The following is a 22,725-nucleotide window of genomic DNA, read 5'->3' on the forward strand; positions in this document are numbered from 1 at the left end:
GTGTTCAGCAGAAAAAGAAAGTCATACACATCTGGGATGGCATGAGGGTGAGTAAATTATGAGACAAATTTAATTTTTGGGTGAACTATCCCTTTAAGCTACTTTAATACCACAACACATATCAATGATTGTCCGTATGTAAATAGAACTAAATTAGCAAATAAATCTGCTCTGTCACAATTTTTGTCAATTCTCTTCTATTTGTTTTCACTTTGAGATCTTAGACTTATTACACAAACATTTTGCTTATAATTTTTGCCTTTCACCAAGTACGCCTCAGTGCTTCTAACATTTAGTCTTTCAAACTAATATTTTCTAGAAGACAAAATTTGAAGCCAAATCAAAATATTTTGTCACCACAGAGGAAGCAGTAATTTTATCTGCAGACAGGAGAGAACAAAAAATTCTCTAGGGGCCATAATCATCATGTCAAGAATAGTGATGGTGATATAGGGAGAGGTACAGGGCTCTTGGGGATTTCGATATTAACATTGCCATCAGCACAATTCAACCACTAATGTTATTTCAGTTACCTCAGTTGCATCAAGAACGGAGCATACATGCAAAACCGTCGCTTACGTGAACAGGCCTGATGAGAATAGTACCATGTCATTTCACAGGGATTTGGGAAGAAAAAGATACACAGCAATTCATCCCTTGAGGGCTTATCATAACTGGATATTATGATGAAACCTCCTGCAATATGGTGTCTTCATTTTGTTTCCCTAGAAACACAAGATATTTGCTCGAAATCAAGCAAATGCAAAATTACGAGGACCACAGGTCTCAGGTTTTACACACTTTATTCCTAAAACATTGGCTGCACCATCCATAGCGGCAGACGATTGTATGTACACATTTATACACACACAATTCTCTAAATCTGTGATATAAAATATATAATCCGACAATGTACCTCTTGTCCTCTTATTTGAACACATTAAATTGCTGTACAGGAATTTCTGTAGCTACATCCTATCTTAAAGTCCCCACCACACAAAGGTAAGAACGGGAGCTCTTGTATATTTTATCTGTACACTGTAAGAGTAAAAATCGTGGAGAAAATATTTCTCTAAATATTCTTCTAAAAGCAACCTACAGCAAATTCACTTGTCGGTTCTGTAATTAAGACAATTACATACATGACAAATAATTTTTATTTCATTAGGAAGGCAATATGCAGCTTCCTGTGTTTATATAATATAAAAGATTAAGAAATTACACATTTAAAAACATACAATAAATAAGATATATGCAGGCATTTCGACTGGATAAAGGCCAAATTAATTGAGATTGACTGGTTCCGTTTCCTCCAGTTGTTGTGAGATGGATACTTGGCATAAACTGGGTAGCCTGGCATTGTCTTAAGTGCGCTGTCTGACTGAAGTTGATTTGTCCATCTGTGTCCACAGCGTGGAGGCCTGCGACGGCAGTGCAGTGATGTGGTGTTTCAGTGGGGTCTGTTCTGAGAAACACTGGCAACAGAACCCCTTGTTAGTTAGAGCATGTTCATGATGAAATTGTACATTTGGTTGAGCACAACAAAGTGCACAGGCAGACAAGAGCGCCGGTCCTGAGTTGCTGGGTCACAGGTCAGCCATGAGAGGGCGTTGTACTGCTCCAGCACAAATCTGCAACAACAACAAAATCCAATTTTTGTACATTTGCTTAACAGAATGGAAGATCTTTTCAGACAGATTGTGATGGACACGTTTGCTGTTACACTGAAAGAGTTGAGAGCGAAATACGATCACTAGAAAAGTTACATTTTGAGATTAAAAATGTTTAATGCTGTTAAAGCTGAAGTATGCAATTTCAGCGCCACCAAACGGAATTGCAAAAATAAAGTTTGTTTTCAAAACAGCTTTCTGAACATGCCACCTTACTGCCGTTAGTCAAACAAAGAGATAGTCCCGCCCCCAACTCACGCCATTGGTTGAGTAACGTTGTTGGTGCGGATTGATCAAAACAGCATACTGTAGTTTTCATTGCGCAAAAGAAACACTGTTTACAGTTCTGAGAAACTTAACCTATGAGTGGCTTACTAATAGTTGTCTCAGCATATTAAGCAGAGATAGGAGAAAGTATTTTAACAGAAAAAATTACATCAGCTTTAAATTTCACGCATTTACCTAATTTGACAACACAGCTGTTTCATTCTGTTTCTGTGCAATTTCTTAAGACTGGTCGGAATTGTTGGAAACTTTGCACCACCACAGGAGTCCTTGTTTAATACTCTGACACAAGAATCTTACAGCCAGACTCAATTATCAGTAAATGATTAAGAAAGACCCCCTAAATAGCTTTTATATGAATCAAATCCAGCGGGGACATTTAACACAGTTTAAAACATTTTGTAACAAAAGTCATTTACAGCCTTTATATGGCAGAATTTAATTATCATTAAAGCTCAAAATGTCTGATATACACTATCACCTATGAGCGAAAAAATGGTCTATGGTACAACTGAATATAAATAAAGCACCAGAGGATTTCTTCAGCATCAGCTAAACATCTGTTATACATTTTCTTATACATTTTGTTAACTTTCTTTAAAAAAGGGACAGAATCAATTATCTTTACAAAAAAAAAAAGTTTGGTACAAAATTGGTACTTTTATTCACCAAAGTGGCATTCAACTGATCACAATGTATAGTCAGGACATTATTAATGTGAAAAATTACTATTACAATTAGAAAAAAAAAAAATTCAGAACTTCTTAAACTACTTCAAAGAGTTCTCATCAAAAATCCTCCATGTGCAGCAATGACAGCTTTGCAGATCCTTGTCATTCTAGCTGTCAGTTTGTCCAGATACTCAGGTGACATTTCACCCCACGCTTCCTGTAGCACTTGCCATAGATGTGGCTATCTTGTCGGGCACTTCTCAGGCAACTTACAGTCTAGCTGATCCCACAAAAGCTCAACGGGGTTAAGATCCATTACACTCTTTTCCAATTATCTGTTGTCCAATGTCTGTGTTTCTTTGCCCACTCTAACCTTTTCTTTTTGTTTTTCTGTTTCAAAAGTGGCTTTTTCTTTGCAATTCTTCCCATAAGGCCTGCACCCCTGAGTCTTTTCTTTACTGTTGTACATGAAACTGGTGTTGAGCAGGTAGAATTCAATGAAGCTGTCAGCTGAGGACATGCGAGGCGTCTATTTCTCAAACTAGAGACTCTGATGTACTTATCCTCTTGTTTAGTTGTACATCTGGCCTTCCACATCTCTTTCTGTCCTTGTTAGAGCCAGTTGTCCTTTGTCTTTGAAGACTGTATTGTACACCTTTGTATGAAATCTTCAGTTTTTTGGCAATTTCAAGCATTATATAGCCTTCATTCCTCAAAACAATGTTGACTGGTGTGTTTCTAGAGAAAGTGGTTTCTTTTGTGCCATTTTTGACCTAATATTGACCATAAGACGGTCAATCTATTGTATACTGTAGCAACTCAAAAACAAACACAAAGATAATGGTAAGCTTCATTTAACGGACAAAATAGCTTTCAACTGTGTTTGATATAATGGCAAGTGATTTTCTAGTACCAAATTATAAATTTAGCATGATTACTCAAGGATAAGGTGTTGGATTGATGGCTGCTGGAAATGGGGCCTGTCTAGATTTGATCAAAAATGACTTTTTTCAAATAGTGATGGTGCTGTTTTTTACATCAGTAATGTCCTGACTATACTTTGTGATCAGTTGAATGCTACTTTGGTGAATTAACGCACCAATTTCCTTCCGAAACAGCAAAATCTGTACATTATTCCAAATTTTTGGCCGCCGGTGTAAGTATTCAGACCCTTAACTCAGTACTTAGCCGAAGCACCTTTGGCAACGATTACAGTCTTAAGTCTTTTTGAGTATGATGCGACAAGCTTTGTGCACCTGGATTTGGGGATTTTCTGCCATTCTTCTCTGCAGATCCTCTCAAGCTCTGTAAGGTTGGATGGGGACCGTCGATGGGCAACCATTTTCAGGTCTCTCCAGAGATACTGGATTGGGTTCAAGTCCGGGCTCTGGCTGGGTCACTCAAGGACATTCACAAAGTTGTCCTTAAGCCACTCTTGCATTGTCTTGGCTGTGTGCTTAGGGTCATTGTCCTGTTGGAAGGTGAACCTTTGACCCAGTCTGAGGTCCTGAGCGCTCTGGACCAACTTTTCATTAAAGATATCTCTGTATTTTGCTGTGTTCAGCTTTCCTTCAACCCTGAGCAGTCCCCGCCGCTAAAAAACACCCCCTCAGCATGATGCTACCACCACCATGCTTCACAGTTGGGATGGTATTGTGCAGGTGATGAACGGTGCCTTGTTTCCTCCAGACATGACACTTGGAACTGAGGCGAAAAGGTTCAATCTTCGTCTCATCAGAAACTTCTGCAAGTTTCTCCCATCTCCACACATGATCTCTGGAGCGTTGGTGGAGTGTTGCAGTGATAGTTGTCCTTCTGCAAGTTTCTCCCATCTCCACACATGATCTCTGGAGCTCAACCAGAGTGACCATCGGGTTCTTGGTCACCTCTCTTACTAGGGATGCTCCGATCAGGATTTTTACAGCCAATACCGATCACAGACCTTCTTGTCACCTATTGGCCGATACTGATCAACTAAATTTTATCAGGATTTCTGTCATAACTGGCTATGTGTAAGCTTTCTGCACACTGTCACAATTAACAGAATTTTCCTCTTCCCAGTAATATGACTTTGCCTAGTTTTTGCTGAAAAAAAAAAGCTTTTTTAAATAAGACTTTAGAACAAGTATAGGCTAACAAAATATCCTCTATATTAAGATAGATAGCCCTATAAAAAATGAAGTTTAGTGTCAAACTGAAGACAAACTGATAACCTATAGGTGCAATTAAACTTAATGTGACATTTTTGGTTATTGATTCATTGTCATTGTTCATATAATTATTATAATTCCTTATTTTATTTCTATTTTATTTCTGCATTATATGTAATATAATAATATTATGGTATCTTAATATTGCATAAAGAATTATTATTTATAAATTCCTTCCTTGCCTTTTCATTTAGATGGATGATTGTATTAATAGTTCATTTTTCACTTGTTGCTGCTTGAACTTTAATGAGGGGAACACACACTCTGTCATGAGAGCATGAGATGAAAGGAAAGCAGAGAAGCAGTGCATGTTTCTGGACTCTACAGATGCTACTAATTTTAATGGCATTTAATCGGGAGATATTTAATAAAGATGTTTGAATTACACCACATCTTGTAACTAGCATTATTAGTGAGATGCCTATGCCCGGCTGTGACTGAGAAGCTGCCACCATGAATGATAATAATGTCCGTTTCACAGCTTGCGCTCTTTTCCCTTTGTCGTGTGTGAAATGCCATATTAACAGTACAGTACACAAACTTTTCATATTCGCCATACCTCTCCCACTGCATCGTTCTCAACTGCTGAATCAAGTTTGTTGTCTTACAAAACTATGCCAGTATTCCCCACACTCCATGATGCCATGACAGTGCTGCTAATGACTTAAAGGTGCCGCACGTCTTTTGTGACATGAGTGATCGGTTTATGCGATCGGCCAAATTACCGATCGAGTCACATGACATAATATCAGCCGATACCGATCGGTGACCAATCGCTCGAAGCATCCATATCTCTTAGCGAGGTCCTTCTTCCCCAGTTGCTCAGTTTGGCCGGTCGTCCAGCTCTAGGAAGAGTCCTGGTTGTTCCGAAATGTTTTTGTAGCCGTCCCCAGATCTGTGCCTCGACACAATTCTGTCTCTGAGCTCTGCAGGCAGTTCCTTTGACCTCATGGCTTGATTTTTGCTCTGATATGCATTTTCAGGTGTGAGACCTTACATAGACAGGTGTGTGCCTTTCCAAATCATGTCCAAACAATTGAATTTGCCAACAGTGGACTCCAAAGTGTAGAAACATCTCAAAGATGATCCAGATAAATGGGATGCACCTGAGCTAAAATTTCAAGTGTCTCAGCAAAGGGTCTGAATACTTATGTCAAGGTGAGATTTCAGTTTTTTCTTTTTAATAAATTTGCAGTGTTATCAAAAATCTGATTTTATATTTGTCATTATGAGCTATGGAGTGTAGATTGATGTGAACTTTTTTTTTATTTAAAGAATTTTAGCATAAGGCTACAACAAAATGTGAAAAAAATGAAGGGGTCTGCATACTTTCTGAATGCACTGTGTGTGTGTGTATATATATATATGAGGCCAGCCAGCAGGACATTAATAAAAACAATACACCATATTTCAGTAGGGCTGGGTAAAAATATAGATTTTCTGATGCATCGCGGTATTCGTTTGAACAATCTCGATTCTTAAATCCCAAGATCGATCTTTCACTCTATGTGGCAACCCTCTCTAATGCGAGTAAATCGCTCGCATGTGCAACCAAATCTTGCGCTGTTACTAAAAATGTCTATGATTAGCCACTGACTGGTAAATGTTCAGATTTCACTCACCAGTGATTGTGTAGTATAGAGAAGTTATTAGCACAGAGGTCCTTTCACTGCGTGTTGAGAGTAGAAGTTTGGTTTGACTCGTTCCGTGTATCCATGACGAGATCCACGGATCCATGTAATTGATTAATGTCACTTTTAATACCCTTTCTGTTTTTTACAGTCAGTTGTTGATTAAAAACAAAAACAAAAATAAACATTTACTTCTAATCACACATGAATGCGCTAAAGAAATGACGCACGCATTCTCTCGTTATATTCGCTTACTGGCTGATGTCGCTAGTTTTAAAGAGACCGCACCAATTAAGCATGTGTTCTACATATCAATGTAAATACTTGTAAATAGTACAAATTATGCAAGTAAACAATAAAAATGTAACAATATATATGCAATATAATATATGCAATTTAACATTAATTGATGGAATAGACTGCATTTGAAAATTTTTCAAATGCTAAAATGTGACCAGTTTGATGAATAACTAATGATAAAATACTTGGTTCCTTTATAATTAAAAGCATTAGCTGAGAGATAATTGTTTTATACAGTCATGTGAAAAAGTATTTGCCCCTGATCTCTTCTATTTTTGTGTATTTTTCATACTAAATTGTATTAGATCTTCAAACGAGATAACATGTAACAAAGGCAACCTGAGTAAACACAAAATACAGTTTTGAAATATATATACACTACTGGTCAAAAGTTTTGAAACACTTGACTGAAATGTTTCTCATGATCTTAAAAATCTTTTGATCTGAAGGCGTATGCTTAAATGTTTGAAATTAGTTTTGTAGACAAAAATATAATTGTGCCACCATATTAATTTATTTCATTATAAAACTAAAATGTAATAATAATTAAAAAAAAGTTTTTGAAATTGATGACTTGGACCAAATAATAAAGAAAAGCAGCCAATAAGTGCCCAGCATATAGATGGGAACTCCTTCAATGCCGTTTAAAAAGCATCCCAGGGTGATACCTCAAGAAGTTGGTTGAGAAAATGTCAAGAGTACATGTCTGCAAATTCTAGGTAAAGGGTGACTACTTTGAAGATGCTAAAATATAACAGTTTTGATTTATTTTGGATTTTGTTTAGTCACAACATAATTCCCATAGTTACATTTATGTTATTCCATAGTTTTGATGACTTTACTATTATTCTAAAATGTGAAGAAAAAAAATTGATAAAGAATGAGTAAGCGTTTCAAAACTTTTGACCGGTAGAGTGTGTGTGTGTGTGTGTGTGTGTGTGTGTATATATATATATATATATATATTTATTTTTTTTGGGAAGCAAAAAAGTTATCTAGCACTTATATCACCCATGTGAAAAACTAACTGCCCCCTTAAACTTAACCGCTGGTTGTGCCACCTTTAGCAGCAACAACTGCAACTATACGCTTCTGATAACTGGAGATTGGTCTTTCACAGCACTGTGGTGGAATATTGGATAATTCTTTGCAGAACTGCTTTAGTTCAGCCACACTGGAGGTTTTCGAGCATGAACTGCCCGTTTAAGGTCCTGCCACAGCATCTCAATTTGGTTCAAGTCAGAACTTTGACTAGGCCACTCCAAAACTTTAATTTTGCTTCTTTTGAGCCATTCAGAGGTGGACTTACTCCTGTGCTTTGGATCATTGTCTTGCTGCATTATCCAGTTGCGTTTGAGCTTCAACTCATGGACTGATGAACGGACGTTCTCCTTTAAGATTTTCTGGTAGAGAGCACATGTTTCCCTCAATTATTGCAAGTCACACTGGCCCTAAAGCAGCAAAGCATCCCCACACCATCACACTACCACCACCACGCTTGACCGTAGGAATTATGTTCTTTTTGTAGAATTCTGTGTTTGATTTATGCCAGATGTAACGGGACCCCTGTCTTCCAAACAGTTCCACGTTTAACTCATCAGTCCACAGAACATTCTCCCAAAAGGTTTGAGGATCATCAAGGTGTGTTTTCAGATGAGCCTTAATGTTCTTCTGAGTAAACAGTGGTTTTCGCCTCGCCAATCTTCCATGAATGCCATTTTTGGCCAGAGTCTTTCTTTCTTGTCTACCTTTATTGATGCAAGGGAGGCCTGCAGTTCCTTGGATGTTGTCCTTGGCTTTCTTGTGACTTCCTGGATGAGCTGTCGCTGTGCTCTTGGAGGAATTTTGGAAGGTCGGCCACTTCTGGGAAGGTTCACTACCGTTCCAAGTTTTCTCCATTTGGAGATAATGGCTCTCACTGTGGTTCTTTGGAGTCCCAAAGCCTTTGAAATAGCTTTGTAACCCTTCCCAGACTTATGTATTTCAATCACCTTTTTCCTCACAATTTCTGGAATTTCTTTCGACCTTGGCATAGTGTGCTACTGAGTGAGACCTTTTAGCCAACTTCAAGCTGCTGAATATTTTCTATTTAGGTGTTGATTTGACAGAACAAGGCAGGCAGTAATCAGGCCTTGGTTTGTCTAGTCCACATGAACCCCATTATGAATGCAGTTTCATAGATTTGGGGATTTAGTAACTAAGGGGGCAAATACTTAACACAGGCCCAGTTGTTATTGGATTACTTTTTTGCTTCAATAAATAACATTATAATTTATAACTGTATTTTGTGTTTACTCAGATTGCCTTTGTTGTATGTTAGATGTTGTATGAAGTTTTGAAACAATTTAGTATGAGACATGCACAAAAACTGAAGAAATCAAGATAGGGGCAAGTCAAAATACTTTTTCACAGCACTGTATGCAAGCAAAATGGACATTGTAACAGAAATGTACCCACATGGGGGCCTGGGTAGCTCAGCGAGTGAAGACGCTGACTACCACCCCTGGAGTCACGAGTTCGAATCCAGGGTGTGCTGAGTGACTCCAGCCTGGTCTCCTAAGCAACCAAATTGGCCCGGTTGCTAAGGAGGGTAGAGCCACATGGGGTAACCTCCTCGTGGTCGCTATAATGTAGTTCTTGCTCTCGGTGGGGCACGTGGCAAGTTGTGCATGGATGCCGCTTGTGGGTAACGCGCTCAACAAGCCACGTGATAAGATGCGCGGATTGACTGTCTCAGATACGGAGGTAACTGAGATTCGTCCTCCGCCACCCGGATTGAGGTGAGTCACTACGCCACCACGAGGACTTAGAGCACATAGGGAATTGGGCATTCCAAATTGGGGAGAAAAATAAAATTTGTGAATCTGAATCGAAAAATCTGTATCAATACCCAGCCCTATATTTCAGGAAATTCAAAATGTACACTATAACAAAAAAAAAAAAACAACACATTATAATATATATATTTATTTATTTATATTAATCTATTGATAGCTGCTACAAAAACACAATAATCTATAATAGACTATGAAATAGACTGCGGTGAAGAGGGGAAAGTGGATTAAAAGGGGCCTGGATGATACCTGAGCACATCTGAGGTATGGCTGGAGTCCAGAGGGTGGGAGTGTTTACTGTGATACAACTCATCTGACTGCAATGAGGAAACATTAAGGTGCAGAGAAGCCTGACAGGGAGACAGAGAGAGAAGCATTCATTATATATGACCTTTACAGCTCTGTTTAATAGATTAGATTAGCTTTATTGTTCAAAACAGATTTTATAATGTAACCTGTAATGTAATCTTTCTGAAGGGGAACTGATTATTATTACGGAGAGGATGTTTTCTGAAAATCTGAAGCTTACCTTCAGGAAGAGTGGACACTGGTTCTTTGCTTGTGGGCAGGAGGACCAGAACCAGTCAGGGAGTGGACCTGCTTGAGCCGTGGACACAAAGTAGCCCAGAGCCATAGGCTGCTGCAGGATGTTGGGGGACTCATCGTGAGACTCCATCCTGTCTGTGCTCTGGCCCTGTGGATGGCAAAAAGATGATGAAAGGGTACATTTGTAGACCATGATCCAGATTTCCCATCCTTTATAAAGGTGATGCAATTTGAATGTAATGAAAATATACTTTCTCTAAGCCCACTTTAATAGGCAGAGACAACTATAAATGAGCCATTCATAGGCTGATCTCCCAATAAGTATAAACACTGTGACTCTGAGGTGTTATCAAGGATTCTAACTAGCTTGACCCAGCAACATTAGCTCAAGCAATGGCGTGAGTTTGGGCAGGTTCAGCCAATGGGGAACGGTTGATTATAATGGTTGCAATTATTATGTTAAAATCGTTGCATGAGGCCAGAGTGCATCAGTTTACCTTGATGCCATCTCCTCCGTGGTGGTAATGTGAGCCTGGCGAATGCACTGGGGAGGTGGTGGGAGAGTTGGGTAGTATGTTTATGAGATCAGGATCAACCAGGTCATTCTCTGACAGCAAGTCCAAGATCCCATCCATGCCCCCCATTCCATCTGTGACATCTGTGATCAAAATGAGAATAAAAGACCACTTTATTAGTCCACTGTAAACACATTATTAAAGACATTTAAGATTAAATGACAGAATACAGCTAGATGTGCCTGATGGAATGGTTTGGAAAGTGTCTGACCGTTGATGGGATTGAAGGCCTGAAGGCCGGCAGAGGTGGGGAATACTAGGATGTGAGTGCAGGAGGTGTCCTGAGGAGTGTTTAACTGGGATGTTTGCATGTTCAGGGTCGTGCTGCGGCCAAACACAGAGCCTGTGGACACGGAGTCTAAAAAGAGACATAGAGGGGTAATCATGACTTAGTTTTTGTTATTTAATTGAACTTGCATCAAAAATTTATAGTGACTTTGCTTTTGCACAAACATGTATAAAAATATCTGAAATGACATGCACATTACTGATTAGAAACCTTTCCATCGAGTGAAATTTCGACATAAATTACCAGGCATGATGACAAAGGAAGCCTGGGGCTCCAGGGCGACTAGACAAGTACTGAGGATGCTGGGACTGTCAGAGGCAGAAATGCCACACATTCGGCAGATCTCCTTCAGTCTTCTGCTGAGAGACTGCAGGTTCCGTCTACTCAGCAAAATACTCCAATCTGATTGGAGCAAAAACAGCACTTAAATCAAGGCTTCAAACAAATATAACAAAATTAAAGTCAAACGAAACTTACCTTGTAACTCCCCATGACCTATCCTTCCAAGCCGGCCAATCACGATTCGCCAAGGCAGTGAGGTCATCTGTACAAGACCCAGGCACCATTCCCACAGTTTCTGAAGGGCCAGTCGCCGTGCAGAGCCCTTTTTCCGCCGAGCTCTGTGTGAATATGCACAAACATCAGTTACAGAGAGAGGCCTGGGCTTGAGCAAAACGAAGCCGATCAAAAATCAACTCCGAGCACTCACCGGTTGGGTACGTCAATGCTGATGGTGCAGGTTTCCAGCAGCTCTCCATACTGGTCAGTGCATGAGGCCAAGAGCCATCTCTGGTCATGTGACAGGCAATAGGCCACAAACAGTACATTGTATTTCTGCGATGCTTCTCCGAAAGTCTCTCCCAACTCGGTTTGCTTGTCTTTCACTGGAGCCAGGACAAATGGTGGAGCATAGAGATGTAAACACTCTGGTCTCTGTGGAGAACAAGGATCAAGAGATAAATATTAGGGTATAATATCACATTCAGTGAATCTCACGTAAACATATCCAGATCATATTTAACCTTATAATCAAAAGGAGAAAAAAATAGAGTGTTTTCCATTGAGAAAATTAAGCCTAGTTTTAGAACCATTAACATGTTTTTACTTTGTGACATTTTCATGATAATTAGGCACATTTTCCCACTTAGTTCTCATTACCATAAAAGTGTCTGTTTTACTTGCAGGGTTCCCACTCTTTTCAAGGCACAATTTTCCAGGACATTTTATGTGCCCAACGGGTGTAATATTTAAGCGAAAACACACAAGAAGTCATGTATATTGTGGTTATTCTGAATTTTGTATTTTAATTAAATTGTATTATTAAAATAGCGTCTCATCAAATAAAATGATTACAACTTTAATCAAATGAAAATGTAATTATTTTAATTTTTCAACATAACATTGCATTATTTTTTAGCAAATAAAGTGCTTTTATACAAAATCCTCACAGCACAATCCAAACAAAATTGGAGATATTTTTGTCAAATGAAGTGCTGCACAACAGAACATCACAGATGTGAGATATTGCTTTAACACATAATTATTAATATTATTTTTATTTCATTACAGTAAACATTACATTACTATACAGTACAGTAGTAATATATTGTTCTTTTTTTCATCATTTCACATGTCCATTTAAATCAAGCTTTTTTTTGTGTGTGTGTTTCTGTGTTTTTGACAGTAGTTTCTCACCTTCGGATAAGCAGTTCGCTACAGGGCCCAGTGTGATTATTAAACCCCAAAAAGCTGCGATTTAATCAAATAAATATATTGTCTGTATGTGCTTCACGCTTCAGAACACTCTGCTCTCTGTCATCTACTACACAACACACACACAGAGCGCGCGTGATGATAATGATGTGGTGTTTTCAGGGTATGAACGGCCAGCTTCGCACATTCATTTTGAAGCAAGCAGCACATGCAGATTATATATTTATATTATAAATTATTATATTTTATAATTAAATCGCAGCATTTTACGGTTTAACACACTAGGACATATCGCAATTTTAATTTGATTGTGCATTTAAACATTAATTTTCATTCCAAATATGTAAAATTCCTTGAAATTCCACATTTTATAGCTAATGCCGGATTTACTTATTCCGTCCGTGTTTTCCACATCGCAGAAATCATAGGGCCCTACACGTGGCAGCCGCGGTATAAGCGGACTCCGATCGTTGAATTATTACAAATTAAGTCACATCCTGAGGTGTAAAGGCTGCAACATCACACTACCACCTCGTGTTGTGAATTCATTTGTAAAAAAAAAAATAATAATTGCACTGTCTAAAGTTTTCAACTCAAATGTTTTTGTAATTAACACAATAGCAATGTTGGAATATATTTTTCACTATATCAATAGTTAAAAGTATTTTATCGAAGCAAAGCAGAGATGATAGCAGATAAGCTGAGAATTTACGTGACAGGGCTTCATTCATTATGGTCAGCTGCTGATGTTGTTTCCCAATGCACAGCCGCCGGCAGTGACAAAGCAATAAGAATGTGTATTTGACTGTTATCATGTTATCATGGCAACACAGCCAAACAGTTTTATTTTACTAAAATATTTTCCAGGACAAATCTTTTTTTTTTTTCAGGACATTTTGGTCTTTTTCACTTTGCCATGACTGGAAAACTGCATTGCAAAATTCCAGGTTTTCCAGGACGTGTTGGAACCCAGACTTGTAATGTAGAGGATGTTTTACTTTTGAATGATGATTCTCATTAGATTCTGTAATACTGTAATGAAAATCATCCTGTCCGGACACATAAATATATAAAATAAAATCAGCATAAATGAAAGGCAGTACATCTTAGTACACCCCCCCGCGTTACGGTAAAGTGAATTGGGACAGGGCGCTTCATTGTCATGAAAATAATGCCACAATGCAAGAAATCTTTATGGTAGTTAAATAGGCTTCACTGTCTTCATGCAAAAATAAGTTCTTATTTTTTCTTTGCTTCTGCAGTGAACTTGACAGGTTTTGCGCGTTTCACGCAATGAACTCAAAATGAATTATTTCCAAAGTCTGTATGGCCTCAGGTGGCCTAATTATTGCCAGTTATAATAACTTTGTGTACCTCTGGGCTCTGTAGTGCAGTGTCAATGGCCAGGCCAGGGCCAAAGCCTGTTAGCGTTTTGACATTAGTGGAGGTTGGCAGACGCCGTCTGCACTGAGTGTAAACTGAGAATGCCAGAGACTTCAGATGCTGTGCGTATATGTGGCGCTCCTCACTCCAGACCGGCTGTAGCAAGTACTGGCTGGGTATTATCTGGTAGAAAATAATGCACGATGTTTCGATCCAAGCAACAGTTTCTAAATGCTAGACTTAGAACGCTTAACTGTCAGATTGATTGTCTTACTTGCACATATACAGCGTTCCTGATGTGAGGAGGGAGAAACTGGAGCATCTCCAGATAACAGCGCAGGAGACCCATAGTCCACACACTGGAATTGGTCCTCGTCTCCTCATCGCTGAAGGGGTTTACAATGTAGATCACTATAGCAGGTGGATAGGTAACAGCATGGGAGTCTCCATCAGTTGGCACACCCACCTTCTCCCTTTCCATTGTGCTGTGAAGCAGACAATTCACAGATCAGAGGTTGACAATATGGGTTTATAATGGCTGATACCGATACAAATATCTCAAAAGCAGGATAGCTGATTTAATGCAGATATATGATGCAATACAATGTAATGATAGCAACTGAGATGTACACTAGAAAATGTGAACTACTGACAAGGCTGTTTGTAGATTTTGGATCTGACAGTAGCCAGAATGACCACTTCTGTTAATCAGCCAATCAAGCATAGTTATCGGCAGATGCTGATAATCACAAAAGGGCAAATTCTTTGCCGTTTAATTCTTTACTGTACCTCTCTGCAGGCTCAGGCTGGACCTGAGGTTGACTGGTGGCTGACGTGCCATCCCCCAGAGTCCCTGTGCTTTGAGTGGTGCTCTGCTGGTTGGACTGCAAGCCCTGAGCCCCAAAGGGAGGGATGGAATTGGGTTTGACAGAAGGCAAGGTGCCTATGCCCTGAGAGCTGGAAGAGGAAGTTGATGTGGTGGCGGTAGTTGGGTTAGTGTTGGTGGTGCTGTTAGTAGTGGGGGTGGTGTTCTGAGTAGCTGTGACAGGGTTACTGGAGCTGGCAGATTGCGATGAGCTGGTAGGGTTTCGCTGGGAAAGCAGCGAGCTATCCAAAGACTGGGATGCCAGACAAGAAGCTAAAGAGAGAGAAGGAAGTATTAGAGAATCTACAAGTTTACATCTATTCTATTCCACCCTCATCCATTCTGTTCCTTGGGCCATCACCATGGAGCTGTTCAGCCGTCATGTCAATTTGTAAGCGAACACGGAAGTCTAATTTGCCATGGGTTCCCTCTGGATTGTCTTATGGGCTTTTATAATGGGTTTTTTGAACTTATGAGTAAAATAAGGTCTGTGGTAAACATTACTTGATGATATGTGGAAGTTTTATTCTACAACATAAATTACACAGTCATACATCAATCGTCAATTTTGAAGCCGCCATATGTTTAAAAAAAAAAGGATGTAATTCAATACGGCATCAAAATTCACGTTTGAGGTATGACTGTGTGTAATTTACGCTGTAGAACAAAACATCCATGTACCGTCAAGTAATGTTTACCACAGACCTTATTTTTCTCATAAGTTCAAAAACCCCATTATAAAAACCCATAGGAAAATCCCGAGGGAACCCCTGGGGAATTCTCATCCGGGTTTTTTGACTACAAGCTGAACAGCTTTATTGTATCATTGTATAACGCACTTAATCCCAGGTTAGACCAGGATGTCCCTGTAACAACAGACTTTTGCCTGTTTTTGTGGTTCCTGCTGGTGCGCGGGGGCGTGCAGCCCTCCACCGGCCTGCTGCAATGTCTCACCCGGCCTACCTTATTCCACCGGCCTACCTACCTGGTGCCGTTTGTGGTGTGGTTGCTGTGGACGATGCACCTGCGTTCTCTGACTTAGGGATTTCGTGGTGTGGTGGTCGTCATCATATGTTCCCGTTCGCCATTTGGTGTCCTGGAGTTTGCACTCGTTTCGGCTCTGTGGCGTGGGAGATGCAGGTCGACGTGGGATGCTTGGTGCCCCCCACTCAATGAGGGACTACTCTGGTTATGTCATTTACGTACTGCACATTTTATTTGAACTGTTTGGTTGGACGTGCAAATCCACATTTTCCCTCCGGACTGTACATTTGACTGGAACATTATGTTGAGTTTGTGTATACTGTATTGTTTTAGTGAATGGTTTTGATGTATTTATATTTGTTGTTGCATGTAAAGCACTTTGAGCTTGGTAAAAGCGCTTTATAAATTAAACTTATTATTATGAAGCTTATGGGTGGCACTAGTGGCACCAAATGTAATTGCAATCTGTTTGAGATCAGGCCCGACATAACAGTCATTATCTTTTTGCAATTCTGTTTGGTGCCACTAGTGGCACAGAAGAACATACTTCACCTTTAGCTTCTTTATGACACAGGATAACTAACACTACTTCTCTTTGTTCTGTAAACATACCCAAGTCATTTCGGCACACTTGAGCGTAGAGTCTGAGCTTGCTGAAAGCCTCACTGCTGTTGTTGGCTTTCGGGAGCCAGTCACTGAGAGGCTGATCTGCGAAAGGCTTGGATCCAGTATCGCTCACGGTCACAATGCCATCAGCATAAGACTTCGCGATAGGCCTGTGTTGACCAAGTCGACAGGACTACAGAAAAATAACCAAACACAATCTCTCAATGTTCATAAAAACATAATGTGCAATTTTTGTCAGTGCTCAAAAGTGTTCCAACCTCATATACAGCAGTCAGATCTCTGAAAAAAATCCTGGCTCCATTAAGCAGGGCTTCGTTGTCAGGACACAACACCATATATCCAATATCCCGCTGGGAGCTGTAGGGGTCAAGCAAAAGCTTCTCCCAGTAAGGCAGAGCGAAAGGAGACAGCACCACGAAGTCATACTCATAACCCACCAGTAAGGTGGGGACAGGCAGAGGCTCTGGAGATTCATCAGTGCCTAAGAGAAGAGAATTGTGTTATATATAGCTATATAGATCCTAGACAAAGACTGAACATGAGTAGATAATGCAGAGGTTGGCGTTTGCCTCTTTATGCCTACCGTACGATCCCCTGCCAGCCATCTTGTGGAACTGCTGCCAGGTGAGGGGGCCCTGGACCCCCCATGATCGAACAGACCTCTTCTTCTGAATGGCATCCTGTAGTACAGGTTGCAGAGACAGCAGCATCCTCAGCACATCCTGGGAGAACAGCATGTTCATATCGAAAGCTGAAAAGAGAACGAGGGTAATGTTTTAGGACCATATCAGAGAAATGTCAAACAGATTGCAAAACACTGTTAAACAAAAACCAATGAATAGCTGGTTTGTCTAGGATAGGAACACTCTCTATGCGCAAGTACATGTAATGCAGATGTAATGTAAGCTCGCAGTCCCATTGTAAATACTTAATGTGGACAAACCGAAGTACTCAAGGGGGCAGTAACTTTTGTCTGTGGCTTTAAAAGGTGCACTCAGTATTTTTAAATTTTTTTATCCCTTTTTCACCCCAATTTTGGAATGCCCAATTCCCACTACTTACTAGGTCCTTGTGGTGGCGCAGTTACTCACATCAATCCGGGTGGCGGAGGACAAGTCTCAGTTGCCTCCACTTCCGAGACCGTCAATCCACCCCTCTTATCACAAGGCTTGCTGTGCATGACACCGCAGAGACTAACAGCATGTGGAGGCCCATGCTACTCTCCGCGATCCACACACAACTTACCACGCGCCCATTGAGAGCGAGAACCACTTAATTGCGACCACGAGGAGGTTACCCCATGTGACTCTACCCTCCCTAGCAACCGGGCCAATTTGGTTGCTTAGGAGACCTGGCTGGAGTAACTCAGCACACCCTGGATTCGAACTCGTGACTCCAGGGGTGGTAGTCAGTGTCAATACTTGCTGAGCTATCCAGGCCCCCACAAACTTCTAAACTTTTAAATAGATATAAATAATAATATTAGAAATGTATTTTTCTGTTCTTCATAACAGTCTTCAGTCCCGTTCACACTGCCAACGACACAGCGACAGAAACACAATCTCATTAATTTCCAATAATAGCCGACACGAGTAACAGTGACCATTGGCTACAAGATGTGGGCGTGGTGAGTGACAAGACAAAGTTGAGAAAAGGTTACGTTTATGCAAATGGCGAGCCACATTCGGGAGCGACTACCACAGCGAGAGAAGGCAGTGGAGCTCACATCATCCGACTCCTGTGACATACTGGTGTTGAGTGCAGGCAAGACAGAGGAGAAGTTATAAAGCTGTGAGGGATTTCACTGTTTAGTATCATTTGTCTGTAACCACATGCATGAATATAATCAAATAATGATACTTGAAAACCCGTGTCAGAAACTGTCGGCAGTGTCATTTTTACAGGCAAGAGAACTGATAAATTAACAAATTAGAATGATGTGTCAGAAATTTTCAGCATTCTGCGAGTTTAATTAATATATTAATAGATTGTTAATCTTGTTCATGATATGAGCACTGCTGCAGTTTATATAAAAACACTCTCCATTGCAGAATGTTCATTAATAGAACTGGTAATCAAACTGCTTAATTATCAAATTAAAATGATGTGTCAGAAATTGTTAGCATTCCGAGTGAGTTTAATTAATATATTGATTGATCATTCATCTTGTTAATAATACGATGCAATGAGCACTGCTGCATTTTATTTTTAAAAACTCTACCTTGCAGAATGTTGATTTTTAATGGCAAGAGAACTGATTCCTTGTAAAATTAGAATGATATCTTAGTTTTACCGGCAATATGTCTCATCTGTCATCTGATTTTCCAAAGCCATGGCCAGTTGTGCAGTCCACCAATAACATTAAAGTGACAGCAGTAGGAACGCCCACTAGCGACATACAGTACAGAGGCTAGCAACATCCAGTGACAATGGCTACGTTTACATGCACACCAATACTCTGATTATTGCAATATTCAGAGTATAAGGAATAATCAGATTAAGATGTTTGAGGCAAACCTCTTCAATCTCATTCACATGCTTTTTCCCATTACTCTGATTATTTGTTGAGAAATGTGATGTTTTAATGTTTTTTATTTTTTATAAATTAATATTAATTACAAAAAACAACTGTATTTATCTTTAACTACAAATTGGCATAAGGAAAATTATTTGGTCTGTTCATGAGTCATTTTTTGAAAACACCAGATCCGCTGTCTGCTTCGATTCACTAAAAAGAACCTGTTCATAAGAGTAATTTGTTTGTCTGACTACAGTGGTTGCTCTGTCTGTTTTGGTTCACTAAAAAGAATCGATTTATAAGAGTAATTTTTTTATGAATCGTACTATACTGTTCGTGCTGGATTTTGTTGTGTTCCACCTAGAACACAACAACATTGTGTTCTAGGTGGAACACAATAGAAAGACGTGTTTACTTGCCATTATTTTGCGGTATAAGTTCTTTTTTTCTCTCACCAACAGTCAATTCAGACTGCAAACAGACATTCAAAACATGGGAAAATATGTTTCCTTTTGGCCGTGGGGCTGTAGATTCTGCAGCGGGAGCACCACAGCTGGAGAAAATTGCAAGGAACTGCCATTTCATGTGAAGCCGAGAAATAAGAGCAACTTCTTCTGTTTTGTGATGTTTACACAAACCTGCACTTGAGCGTAACATCATCCGTCTGCAACACTGGCGCATGAATACTTTGGCAAGAGTTGACGAAATGCGAATGAAGCGTTTACGTGCCTGTACAAAGCACTTAAAATAGGAGTACTCTTCATATCTTACTGTGATTATCATTACTCTGATTTTTTGCATAAAATCACAAAATAATCACAGTATTCTGTTTACATGATAGTTTGATCACAGTATTGCCTTAATAGCATTATAATCGCATTATGAGGGAGGCATGTAAATGTGGCCAATGTCGCTGGCGGTGTAAACAGGGCTTTATAGAAAAACGGAAGTATTCTACATTCATGAGCGCCACCATGTTGAGATCATATGACCAGCTGAATATTACTAATTTTATTTTAATAATCCCCTGTAATTGGACGTTTTTACTTGTGGAATAAATCACAACGGAGTTCAAATTGTGCAATTTTAACTGAATGGCAGAGTCCAAAATATTGAAACGATGATACATCATCATGTTCTCCTTGCTGATGAGTGAATCGACGCAGCTGCGTCCGTATCAATACTATGCAGCAAACTGAAAGTTTGAGTGTAGCCTATCACGTGATGCAAACTGGCTGTTTCAATTATCTGAGCAGTAATAGACCACCACATTTTAAATAACTCAAGTAGCTAGAAGTGTTTTCTGCTCACATATTTGCATAGAGTGTCTCTCCAGTGTTACTAGCAGAACTTTGACAAGTATTCAATAAAACAGAGTTAGAATCCAAAAACGAATGAATGTTAGAGTTTGCCTCACCATTTTGTTTGGCCCAGTGGTGCAATGAAGAACTCTTGACTAGTGTCTCATCAACCTTTCCTCCAGACATGTTGTCCATAAACTGTCTGCCGTGCTCCAGAGCCAAGTAGCAGTCACTGTAATAGTCCCTCTCCTCAAGGCGCATGGGCAGCTTATGGCTGATGCCCATATGTTCTGGCCTGATGATGGGGGTGAAAGGGTTAGTGCACAGGTCTTGCAGCAGAAGGACTAGATCATCCGGGACCTGCTCTTTAAGGAACACCCTTCTCTGCAGCGAGGCTGCACACAAAGCCTCAAAGTGCTTCTCTGCCTCTCGTCCAGCATCCGAGCCCGGCCCCACAATTTCCAGCTCATCTTCTAGGAAGAGGCCGGCGCCGTTTCCATAGCGGCGGTTCATAACGGCACTAAAACCACAGGAGCAAGGGTCCATGCAGGAGTATTGCAAGTCCATGTTGGGGTCGCTGATGTAGACACCCACATCGGCCCCTTTGATGTTCATGTTGCAGACGCAGATGCAACAGCTGTCAAAGTTACAGTCCTTGAAGAGATTCATAACCGACTCGGAGAGGATGAGTGTGACGTACAGGCTGTGTGCCTCGGGGATGGAGGGCACGGTATCCGGCTCCACCGAATTTAGGGGTCGGCATGTAGAGGGCGTGGAGGCGGGAGAATAGAGGTCAGAGTTCTCGTATTTTAGCGAGCCCTGGACGCTGGCGGGGCCTCTGGGAGTACGTGGGGTCCTGGGAGTTCGTGGTGTCGGGGCAGAGAATCGGGGAGTGGCGGGGGAGGGTAGTATGCCAGCACCGCTGTTACTGGGTGGGGCGCTGTTGGACATAAAGGTGTTATGTGTCTGAGGGGTGCAGCTCTGGTCCTGTTCAACTGCACTTCCTACACTAGGGATGCTGCTGCAAAAGAAAAGAAATGGTCACATTTAGTAACTAAAATATCAAACCAAGTGGCATTTATTTGAAGAAAAATAGCAGAAATACACCTTTCTAGCAAAACTTGTAATAAAAAGAATTTTGTTAAGTATGACTTGAAAACTGCAAACATTTGTGGCGCTATAAAAATTCCTATGTTTTAAGTGACACGTTTAGACCCGCCCCAACATTACTCAACCAATGGCGAGTTGAGGGTGGGACTATATCTTTTTTTCATCAAAGACAGGTGGAGGGCGTATTCAGAAAGATGCTTTGAAAATAATGTTTATTTTTACAATTCCATTTAGTGTCACAGAAATAACATCAGCTTTAAATGACAAAACAGTAGATATATGTGTGAATTACTGGTGTGGTTACTCTGCGGTGACACTGGTATGAACTTCAGGGGGACTGACTTCACACATCCACTAAAAATGGACAGTTGATTAAAAGTAATTGAAAAAATGGCAGAGAAAGTTGAGGTTGGTTTTGAGAAAAGGTCTAAGTCAATTTTTTTCTAACGCAATTAAACTCCTACATTTATGTGTAGTTTACATGTCCAAATACTAAGTCAAACTCTAATAACTGACAAAAAACATCCCTGCATTACACAGGTAAAACTACTGATAGTTCAATATGCCTGGCATTAATGCTGTGGACACATTCCTCAATTAAGACTGTACTATAATTAAAATTTAATGGCTCTTTTAGGCTGACAGCTGCTTGGACCACAAACAGCAGACAAGAGTGTGTTCTGCGCTTGTTAAAAACCTGACCCACTTACTTCAACCACCACCGGCTACATTTGTAAGACTCCCCTCCTAAATTTGGTTAATAAATCTTTTTAAAAGCCTTTTAGGCTTCTATACATAACTGTAAGCCAACGAAAGCTTGAATTAATCTATGCCTGTGTCTGCTGCTAGTGGTCGACCATTACAGGTTCTTCGGTAGCCGATACGGATACGATAACAAGACAGCAGAGTGTCAGAGGCCAATATAATGCTGATATTTAACAATTTAATTATATAAAATAAGATGTACACAAAATGTAAATGACCACTTATTTTGCACCATATTTACTCAAACTCAAAATACTCAAAAATGTGTTCTATTGACAAGACTCTCTGTAGATTTTGGAATCAACAATAAGGAAAATGGCCACTTCCGTTTATTGGCCAAGCAAATACAATTATCAGCCAATGCCGATAATCTAAAAATGCGCAAATATTGCCCTATTAATATTGCCAGGCTAATATATACAGTATATATACACACACACACACACAC

General features: G+C 40.0%; 1 protein-coding gene across 3 annotated transcripts in view; it reads right to left on the reverse strand.

Annotated features, from left to right (window-relative positions):
• Positions 1–786: 786 nt before the first annotated feature.
• LOC127422649 (mediator of RNA polymerase II transcription subunit 13-like) overlaps positions 787–22,725 on the reverse strand; it is a 60,608-nt gene continuing 38,669 nt past the window's right edge. For 2 of the 3 annotated variants that reach the window (XM_051666404.1, XM_051666402.1), the window contains exons 16-30: positions 20,519–21,423; positions 17,167–17,334; positions 16,841–17,064; positions 16,569–16,755; positions 14,897–15,245; positions 14,382–14,592; positions 14,099–14,290; positions 11,721–11,944; positions 11,489–11,631; positions 11,255–11,413; positions 10,934–11,080; positions 10,645–10,805; positions 10,131–10,295; positions 9,851–9,951; positions 787–1,631 (exon numbers count right to left, since the gene is read on the reverse strand). In XM_051666404.1, the coding sequence (XP_051522364.1) occupies positions 1,499–1,631; positions 9,851–9,951; positions 10,131–10,295; positions 10,645–10,805; positions 10,934–11,080; positions 11,255–11,413; positions 11,489–11,631; positions 11,721–11,944; positions 14,099–14,290; positions 14,382–14,592; positions 14,897–15,245; positions 16,569–16,755; positions 16,841–17,064; positions 17,167–17,334; positions 20,519–21,423 (3,469 nt within the window). In that variant the 3' untranslated portion in view covers positions 787–1,498. The remainder of the gene's footprint in view (positions 1,632–9,850; positions 9,952–10,130; positions 10,296–10,644; positions 10,806–10,933; positions 11,081–11,254; positions 11,414–11,488; positions 11,632–11,720; positions 11,945–14,098; positions 14,291–14,381; positions 14,593–14,896; positions 15,246–16,568; positions 16,756–16,840; positions 17,065–17,166; positions 17,335–20,518; positions 21,424–22,725) is intronic. The other variant, XM_051666403.1, reaches the window with a different exon arrangement.

Source organism: Myxocyprinus asiaticus, chromosome 31 (genome assembly GCF_019703515.2).
Source record: "Myxocyprinus asiaticus isolate MX2 ecotype Aquarium Trade chromosome 31, UBuf_Myxa_2, whole genome shotgun sequence".
NCBI lineage: Eukaryota > Metazoa > Chordata > Actinopteri > Cypriniformes > Catostomidae > Myxocyprinus > Myxocyprinus asiaticus.